This window comes from Salvelinus fontinalis, chromosome 36 (assembly GCF_029448725.1).
Source record: "Salvelinus fontinalis isolate EN_2023a chromosome 36, ASM2944872v1, whole genome shotgun sequence".
In the NCBI taxonomy this organism is placed as follows: Eukaryota; Metazoa; Chordata; class Actinopteri; order Salmoniformes; family Salmonidae; genus Salvelinus; species Salvelinus fontinalis.
The window spans coordinates 28329296-28340122 of NC_074700.1; the positions used below are offsets into that span (position 1 = coordinate 28329296).

Consider the following 10827-nt stretch of genomic DNA (forward strand, 5'->3'; position numbering starts at 1 on the left):
CAATTCAATTCAAAGTGCTTTATTGCCATGGGAAACATGTGTTAACATTGCCAAAGCAAGTGAAGTAGATAATAAACAAAAGTGAAATAAACAATAGAAATGAACAGTAAACATTTCACTCACAAAAGTTCGAAAAGAATAAGGACATTTCAAATGTCATATTATTTATATACAGTGTTGTAACGACGTGCAAATAGTTCAAGTACAAAAATAAATAAACATAAATATGGGTTGTATTTACAATGGTGTTTGTTCTTCACTGTTTCCCCTTTTCTTTTGGCAACAGGTCACACATCTTGCTGCTGTGATGGAACACTGTGGTATTTCACCCGGTAAATATGGGGGTTTATCAGAATTGGATCATGTTTTTGAATTCTTTGTGGATCTCTCTCTCACTCCTTGCTGAGCCAGAGGGAGGTGCGAGAGAACGAGTTAAACTAGAGGGAAGGTGGAAAGGAAACGTGAAACGCCTTGACAACAATCTCTTCAGTTGCGTGATTAGATCGGAGAGAACGTACACTGTTAACACGATAGGTATTCTCCTCAACTACTTTTCTTTAGGGATTTACTTTGATGAGCCTACGTTGTCTCTTCCACCTTTTCCAGAGGCTGAAACCACTGAACAAGATCCTAAAGGAACGTTACGGTGGTGGAAATACAAAAATAAAAAATACTCTTCACAGATTTTTGTGGCGAAAAGTGGATTGTTCAGTTGTTTTGAGGATATTTATGACTTCCAACGGAAGTAAAAACATAATAATATTGCACCAGACAGACGTTGTGGTGTTTTGACAACTACCCAACCGGACGTACGAGTTTTACTATGGCTGGAATGTCGTGACCAGAACATCGGAATCCGAAGCAACTCCAACGGAATAGTGTCTGGATCCAGTCGATCTTATTATTAACTCTCAATAGCCTATAGACGTATCGATCGGATCCTGCGGTTTGGTTTGAATATCGGATCAATATAAGTTATATTGCGTATCACTGAGGAGGAGAGGATGAGTGGGGGAGCGGACGTGGTGTACGCCGGCTGGCTGAGGAAGTCACCGCCGGAGAAGAAGTTACGGCGCTATGTAAGTATTGTTATAAGTGCGGAAAAAGCATTTGAATATTCACAGTTTACAATCTAGCATTTTATTTATTTATTATTTAACCTTTATTTAACTAGGCAAGTCAGTTAAGAACAAATTCCTATTTACAATGATGGCCTACCAAAAGGCAAAAGGCTTCCTGCGGGGACAGGGGCTGGGATGCATTTTTTAAATTTAAAATAAATAAATATATAGGACAAAACACACATCAGGACAAGAGAGACAACACAAAACTACATAAAGAGAGACCTAAGACGAAAACATAGCAAGGCAGAAACACATGACAACACAACATGGTAGCAACACAACATGACAACAACATGGTAGCAACACAACATGACAACAACATGGTAGCAACACAACATAACAACAACATGGTAGCAACACAACATGACAACAACATGGTAGCAACACAACATGGTAGCAACACAACATGACAACAACATGGTAGCAACACAACATGACAACAACATGGTAGCAACACAACATGACAACAACATGGTAGCAACACAACATGACAACAACATGGTAGCAACACAACATGACAACAACATGGTAGCAACACATGACAACACAGCATGGTAGCAACACAACATGGTAGCAACACAACATGACAACAACATGGTAGCAACACAACATGACAACAACATGGTAGCAACACAACATGACAACAACATGGTAGCAACACAACATGGTAGCAACACAACATGACAACAACATGGTAGCAACACAACATGACAACAACATGGTAGCAACACAACATGACAACAACATGGTAGCAACACAACATGACAGCACAACATGACAACAACATGGTAGCAACACAACATGACAGCACAACATGACAACAACATGGTAGCAACACAACATGACAACAACATGGTAACAACACAACATGACAGCACAACATGACAACAACATGGTAGCAACACAACATGACAACAACATGGTAGCAACACAACATGACAACAACATGGTAGCAACACAACATGGCAGCAACACAACATGGTAGCAACATGGTAGCAACACAACATGACAACAACATGGTAGCAACACAACATGGTAGCAACACAGCATGACAACAACATGGCAGCACAACATGGTAGCAGGACAACATGGTAGGAACACAACATGACAACAACATGGTAGCAACACAACATGGTAGCAACACAACATGGTAGCAACGCAACATGACAACAACATGGTAGCAACACAACATGGTAGCAACGCAACATGGTAGCAACGCAACATGACAACAACATGATAGCAACACAACATGGTAGCAACACAACATGGTAGCAACACAACATGGTAGCACAACATGACAACAACATGGTAGCAACACAACATGACAACAACATGGTAGCAACACAACATGGTAGCAACACAACATGACAACAACATGGTAGCAACACAACATGACAACAACATGGTAGCAACATGACAACAACATGGTAGCAGCACAACATGACAACAACATGGTAGCAACACAACATGGTAGCAACACAACATGACAACAACATGGTAGCAACACATGACAACACAGCATGGTAGAAACACAACATGACAACAACATGGTAGCAACACAACATGACAACACAGCATGGTAGCAACACAACATGACAACAACATGGTAGCAGGACAAAACATGGTAGCAACACAACATGACAACAACATGGTAGCAACACAACATGACAACAACATGGTAGCAACACAACATGACAACAACATGGTAGCAACACAACATGGTAGCAACACAACATGGTAGCAACACAACATGGTAGCAACACAACATGGTAGCAACACAACATGACAACAACATGGTAGCAACACAACATGACAACAACATGGTAGCAACACAACATGGTAGCAACACAACATGACAACAACATGGTAGCAACACAACATGGTAGCAACACAACATGACAACAACATGGTAGCAACACAACATGGTAGCAACACAACATGACAACAACATGGTAGCAACACAACATGACAACAACATGGTAGCAACACAACATGGTAGCAACACAACATGACAACAACATGGTAGCAACACAACATGGTAGCAACACAACATGGTAGCAACACAACATGGTAACAATACAACATGGTAGCAACACAACATGGTAGCAACACAACATGGTAGCAACACAACATGGTAGCAACACAACATGGTAGCAACACAACATGGTAGCAACACAACATGGTAGCAACACAACATGGTAGCAACACAACATGGTACAAACATTATTGGGCACAGACAACAGCACAAAGGGCAAGAAGGTAGATACAACAATATATCACGCAAAGCAGCCACAACTGTCAGTAAGAGTGTCCATGATTGAGTCTTTGAATGAAGAGATGGAGATAAAACTGTCCAGTGTTTGTTGCAAATCGTTCCAGTCCAGCGACCCAGTGATGTGTTCGCTTTGGGGACCTTTAACAGAATGTGACTGGCAGAACGGGTGTTGTATGTGGAGGATGAGGGCAGCAGTAGATATCTCAGATAGAGGGTTTTAATTCATCTATAGAATTAAGCACTTGGGTAAAGTAAATAGTGATAGTTAACCCAATAACCCAATAAAAATGTTGAACATTTGTGAGTAAGTTAAGCCTTATTATATTTGTTTCTTCAACTCAATACTACAGTGGTCTCCTGACTCCTTACACCTGGTCTCACACCTGGTCTCCTGACTCCTCACACCTGGTCTCCTGACTCCTCACACCTGGTCTCACACCTGGTCTCACACCTGGTCTCCTGACTCCTCACACCTGTTCTCATGACTCCTCACACCTGGTCTCCTGACTCCTCACACCTGATCTCCTGACTCCTTACACCTGGTCTCCTGACTCCTTACACCTGGTATCCTGACTCCTCACACCTGGTCTCACACCTGGTCTCCTGACTCCTCACACCTGGTCTCCTCACTCCTTACACCTGGTCTCCTGACTCCTCACACCTGGTCTCCTCACTCCTTACACCTGGTCTCCTGTCTCCTCACACCTGGTCTCCTGACTCCTCACACCTGGTCTCACACCTGGTCTCACACCTGTTCTCCTGACTCCTCACACCTGGTCTCCTCACTCCTTACACCTGGTCTCCTGACTCCTCACACCTGGTCTCCTCACTCCTTACACCTGGTCTCCTGACTCCTCACACCTGGTCTCACACCTGGTCTCACACCTGGTCTCCTGACTCCTCACACCTGGTCTCCTCACTCCTTACACCTGGTCTCCTCACTCCTTACACCTGGTCTCCTGACTCCTCACACCTGGTCTCCTCACTCCTCACACCTGGTCTCACACCTGGTCTCACACCTGGTCTCCTGACTCCTCACACCTGGTCTCACACCTGCTCTCCTGACTCCTCACACCTGGTCTCCTGACTCCTTACACCTGTTCTCCTGACTCCTCACACCTGGTCTCCTCACTCCTTACACCTGGTCTCCTGACTCCTCACACCTGGTCTCACACCTGTTCTCCTGACTCCTCACACCTGGTCTCCTCACTCCTTACACCTGGTCTCCTGACTCCTTACACCTGATCTCTTGACTCCTTACACCTGGTCTCCTGACTCCTCACACCTGGTCTCCTGACTCCTCACACCTGGTCTCCTGACTCCTCACACCTAGTCTCCTGACTCCTCACACCTGGTCTCCTGACTCCTCACACCTGGTCTCCTGACTCCTTACACCTGGTCTCCTGACTCCTTACACCTGGTCTCCTGACTCCTCACACCTGGTCTTCTGACTCCTCACACCTGGTCTCCTGACTCTTTACACCTGGTCTCCTGACTCCTTACACCTGGTCTCACACCTGGTCTCCTGACTCCTTACACCTGGTCTCACACCTGGTCTCCTCACTCCTTACACCTGGTCTCCTGACTCTTTACACCTGGTCTCCTGACTCTTTACACCTGGTCTCACACCTGGTCTCCTGACTCCTTACACCTGGTCTCCTGACTCCTTACACCTGGTCTCACACCTGGTCTCCTGACTCCTTACACCTGGTCTCACACCTGGAATCCTCACTCCTCACACCTGGTCCCCTCATTCCTTACACCTGGTCTCCTGACTCCTTACACCTGGTCTCACACCTGGTCTCCTGACTCCGTTCACCTGGTCTCACACCTGGAATCCTCACTCCTCTCACCTGGTCCCCTCATTCCTTACACCTGGTCTCCTGACTCCTTACACCTGGTCTCACACCTGGTCTCCTCACTCCTCACACCTGGTCTCCTGACCCCTCACACCTGGTCTCACACCTGGAATCCTCACTCCTCACACCTGGTCTCCTCACTCCTCACCCCTGGTCTCCTCACACCTGGGCTCCTCACTCCTCATACCTGTTCTCCTCATTCCTCACACCTGGTCTCCTCATTCCTCACACCTGGTGTCCTCACTCCTCACACCTGGTCTCTTCAGTCCTCACACCTGGTCTCGTCAGTCCTCACACCTGGTGTCCTCACTCCTCACACCTGGTCTCCTCACACCTGGTCTCCTGACTCCTTACACCTGGTCTCACACCTGGTCTCTTCATTCCTCACACCTGGTCTCCTCATTCCTCACACCTGGTATCCTGACTCCTTACACCATATCTCTGCATATCAGGGTCTGAGGGTCTGAGCCATATCTCTATATAACAGGGTCTGAGCCGTATCTCTGTATACAGGGTCTGAGCCGTATCTCTATATAACAGAGTCTGAGCCATATCTCTATATAACAGGGTCTGAGCCATATCTCTATATAACAGGGTCTGAGCCATATCTCTATATAACAGGGTCTGAGCCATATCTCTATATAACAGGGTCTGAGCCTTATCTCTATATAACAGGGTCTGAGCCTTATCTCTATAGAACAGGGTCTGAGCCATATCTCTGAATAACAGGGTCTGAGCCGTATCTCTATATAACAGGGTCTGAGCCTTATCTCTATATAACAGGATCTGAGCCATATCTCTATATAACAGGGTCTGAGCCATATCTCTATATAACAGGGTCTGAGCCATATCTCTGTATAACAGGGTCTGAGCCTTATCTCTATATAACAGGGTCTGAGCCTTATCTCTATATAACAGGGTCTGAGCCATATCTCTATATAACAGGGTCTGAGCCATATCTCTATATAACAGGGTCTGAGCCATATCGCTATATAACATGGTCTGAGCCATATCTCTATATAACAGGGTCTGAGCCTTATCTCTATATAACAGGGTCTGAGCCATATCTCTATATAACAGGGTCTGAGCCGTATCTCTGTATAACAGGGTCTGAGACGTATCTCTATATAACAGGGTTCGAGCCGTATCTCTATATAACAGGGTCTGAGCCGTATCTCTATATAACAGGGTCTGAGACGTATCTCTATATAACAGGGTTCGAGCCGTATCTCTATATAACAGGGTCTGAGCCGTATCTCTGTATAACAGGGTCTGAGACGTATCTCTATATAACAGGGTCTGAGCCGTATCTCTGTATAACAGGGTCTGAGCCGTATCTCTGTATAACAGGGTCTGAGCCGTATCTCTGTATAACAGGGTCTGAGTGATGCAGTATTCACTGGTAAAGCAGTTAGCTTCATCTGTTCTATTGGTGACCACAGTAGCAGTAGATTCTAGTGTTTCTCAACACTGAATGACTGGAATACCTCTGTTTGTGTGATGGCACACTGCTCTCCCTCTCTCTCTCTCTCTCTCCCTCTCTCTCTAACTCCCCCTCTGTCTCTGTCTCCTCCCCTCTCTCTCTATCTCTCTGTCTCTGTCTCTGTCTGTCTCTCTATCTGTCTCTCTCCCTCTCTGTCTCTCTCTCCCTCTCTCTCTCTCTCTAACTCTCCCTCTGTCTCTGTCTCCTCCCCTCTCTCTCTCTCTCTCTCTCTCTCTCTCTCTCTGTCTCTGTCTGTCTCTCTATCTGTCTCTCTCTCTCTGTCTCTCTCTCTATCTGTCTCTCTCAAGTTGTATAGCTCTCTCTCTAACTCTCCCTCTGTCTCTTTCTCCTCCCCTCTCTCTCTCTCTCCTTCCCTCTCTCTCTCTCTGTCTCTCTCTCTCTCTCCCTCTCTCTCTCTCTATCTCTCTCTCTGTCTCTGTCTCCTTCCCTCTCTCTATCTCTCTCTCTGTCTGTCTCTCTATCTGTGTCTCTCTCTCTCTGTCTCTCTGTCTATCTATCTATCTATCTATCTATCTATCTATCTATCTATCTATCTATCTATCTATCTATCTATCAATCTATCTCTCTCTCTCCCTCTCAAGTTGTATAGCTCTCCCTCTCTGTCTCTCTCCCTCTCTCTCTCTCTCTCTCTCTATCTCTCTCTCTGTCTCTGTCTGTCTCTCTATCTGTCTCTCTCTCTCTCTCTCTCTCTCTCTCTCTCTCTAACTCTCCCTCTGTCTCTCTCTCCTTCCCTCTCTCTCTCTCTATCTCTCTCTCTGTCTCTGTCTGTCTCTCTATCTATCTCTCTCCCTCTCCCTCTCAAGTTGTATAGCTCTCTCTCTCTCTCTCTGTGTGTCTCTCTCTCTCTCTTCCTCTCTCTCTCTCTCTATCTGTCTCTCTCTCTCTCTCTCTTTCTCTCTCTCTCTCTCTATCTGTCTCTCCCTCTCTCTCTCTCTCTCTCTCTGTCTATCTGTCTCTCTCTCAAGTTGTATAGCTCTCTCTCTCTCTGTCTCTGTCTGTCTGTCTGTCTCTCTCTCTCTATCTGTCTCTCAAGTAGTATACCTCTCTCTCTGTCTCTCTCTCTGTCTCTCTCTCTCAAGTAGTATAACTCTGTCTCTCTCTCTGTGTCTCTGTCTGTCTCTCTCTCTGTCTCTCTCTCTCACTACAGACTACGGTAAAACTCCCACAAGTCACGTTCAACTCAAGCAGGAAAACACTCTTCTTGAATTTAGTATATATTTAGGATTGTACTCCCTGTAGGCTGCTACCCTGAACGACATTCACCCATTATGGGGTTAAAATAGGCTTTTAAACAGACCTCCTGGTAAGTGTGTGTGTCTGTTTGTGTGTGTGTGTGTGTTTATATTTTTGTGCCTGCAGGAGGGGCATTGCAAACCAGACGGATAGCCAAGGTCACACTCCAACACTCAGACATCATTTACAAATGGAGCATGTGTGTTTAGTGAATCCGCCAGGTCAGAGGCAGCAGGGATGACCAGGGATGTTCTCTTAAAATGTGTGAATTGGACCATTTTCCGGTCCTGCTAATCATTCAAAATGTAACGATGAGTACTTTTGGGTGTCTGGGAAAATGTACGGAGTAAAAAAGTACATTATTGTCTTTAGGAATGTAGTGAAAGTGAAAGTAAAAGTTGTCAAACATATAAATAGTAAAGTACAGATAACCCCCACCCCCCCCAAAAAAAAACGACTTAAGTAGTACTTTGAAGTATTTTTACTCAAGTACTTTACACCACTGGTATTCATCAAGTGTCTCAGGAGTTGTGATCTAGAGAAGATTTGTAGAGATATGGGCCCTGTCGCTCCCCTTTAAGACAACACAGCCACCACCTCTGATCAGACAGTATCAGTCAGACCATCTAACGTTCTGTTCCCCCCTTAGAGATATGAGATGTAGAGATATGAGATATGATATGTAGAGATATGAGATATGATATGTAGAGATATGAGATATGATATGTAGAGATATGAGATATGATATGTAGAGATATGAGATATGATATGTAGAGATATGAGATATGATATGTAGAGATATGAGATATGATATGTAGAGATATGAGATATGATATGTAGAGATATGAGATATGATATGTAGAGATATGATATGTAGAGATATGAGATATGATATGTAGAGATATGAGATATGATATGTAGAGATATGGGATATGATATGTAGAGATATGAGATATGATATGTAGAGATATGAGATATGATATGTAGAGATATGAGATATGATATGTAGAGATATGAGATAAGATATGTAGAGATATGAGATATGATATGTAGAGATATGAGATATGATATGTAGAGATATGATATGTAGAGATATGGGATATGATATGTAGAGATATGAGATATGATATGTAGAGATATGGGATATGATATGTAGAGATATGAGATATGATATGTAGAGATATGAGATATGATATGTAGAGATATGATATGTAGAGATATGAGATATGATATGTAGAGATATGAGATATGATATGTAGAGATATGAGATATGATATGTAGAGATATGAGATATGATATGTAGAGATATGAGATATGATATGTAGAGATATGAGATATGATATGTAGAGTTATGAGATATGATATGTAGAGATATGAGATATTATATGTAGAGATATGAGATATGATATGTAGAGATATGAGATATGATATGTAGAGATATGAGATATGATATGTAGAGATATGAGATATGATATGTAGAGATATGAGATATGATATGTAGAGATATGAGATATGATATGTAGAGATATGAGATATGATATGTAGAGATATGAGATATGATATGTAGAGATATGGGATATGATATGTAGAGATATGGGATATGATATGTAGAGATATGAGATATGATATGTAGAGATATGAGATATGATATGTAGAGATATGAGATATGATATGTAGAGATATGAGATATGATATGTAGAGATATGAGATATGATATGTAGAGATATGAGATATGATATGTAGAGATATGAGATATGATATGTAGAGATATGGGATATGATATGTAGAGATATGGGATATGATATGTAGAGATATGGGATATGATATGTAGAGATATGAGATATGATATGTAGAGATATGGGATAGCCACACCTCCTGACTTATTTTGGCCTGTGCACAGGAAGGAACGGGGGCTATTTTGAGGTCCATTGTGTCTACTTCCTGTTCAGGTGTAATGTCATTGCGGGTTCTGACTGGAAAACACATCACCACTCGAAGATGGAGGAAGGGGGAGAAAGCGAGAGAGACAGTAGAGAGAGAGAGAGAGACAGTAGGGCGAGTGAGTGAGTGAGTGAGTGAGTGAGTGAGTGAGTGAGTGAGTGAGTGAGTGAGTGACAGAAGAGCGAGAGAGAGAGCCATCACTTACTGTACAGAGAGATGAACCTGGAGAAGAGTCCCCTAAGCAAGCTGGTCCTGCGGCTTGGTTCACAAACACAAACACACCCCACAGAGCCTCAGGACAGCAACACAATCAAATCATGAGAAAACAAAAAGATAATTACTTGACACGTTGGAAAGAATTAACAAAAAACAGTGCAAACTAGAATGCTATTTGGCCCTAAACAGAGAGTACACAGTGGCAGAATACCTGACCACTGTGACTGACCCAAACTTAAGGAAAGCTTTGACTATGTACAGACTTAGTGAGCATAGTCTCAATAGCAAGGCTATGTACAGACTCAGTGAGCATAGCCTTGCTTTTGAGAAATGCCACCTGAATATAATTTGAAATGTTTCTATTCTTTTGGAACTTGTGTGAGTGATATATTTACTGTTCATTTTTATTGTTTGTCTCACTTTTGTTTATTATCTATTTCACTTGTTTATTATCTATTTCACTTGTTTTGGCAATGTAAACATATGTTTCCCATGGCAATAAAGCCACTTTGAATTGAATTGAATTGAAATTGAATTGAGAGGGAGACAGAGAGAGAGACAGACAGACAGACAGACAGACAGACAGACAGACAGACAGACAGAGAGAAGAGGAAACCATTCCTGGTTTGGGTCTATGTCATTTAGGATGGCAGAGCCCCCCCCCCCACCCAACGA

At 43.3% G+C, this 10827-nt stretch overlaps 1 protein-coding gene across 1 annotated transcript in view; it reads left to right on the plus strand.

The window, feature by feature from the left end:
* Positions 1 to 348: 348 nt before the first annotated feature.
* LOC129835559 (GRB2-associated-binding protein 1-like) overlaps positions 349 to 10827 on the plus strand; it is a 97101-nt gene continuing 86622 nt past the window's right edge. The window contains exon 1 of the mRNA XM_055901245.1: positions 349 to 1079. Within this exon, the coding sequence (XP_055757220.1) occupies positions 1005 to 1079 (75 nt within the window). The 5' untranslated portion in view covers positions 349 to 1004. The remainder of the gene's footprint in view (positions 1080 to 10827) is intronic.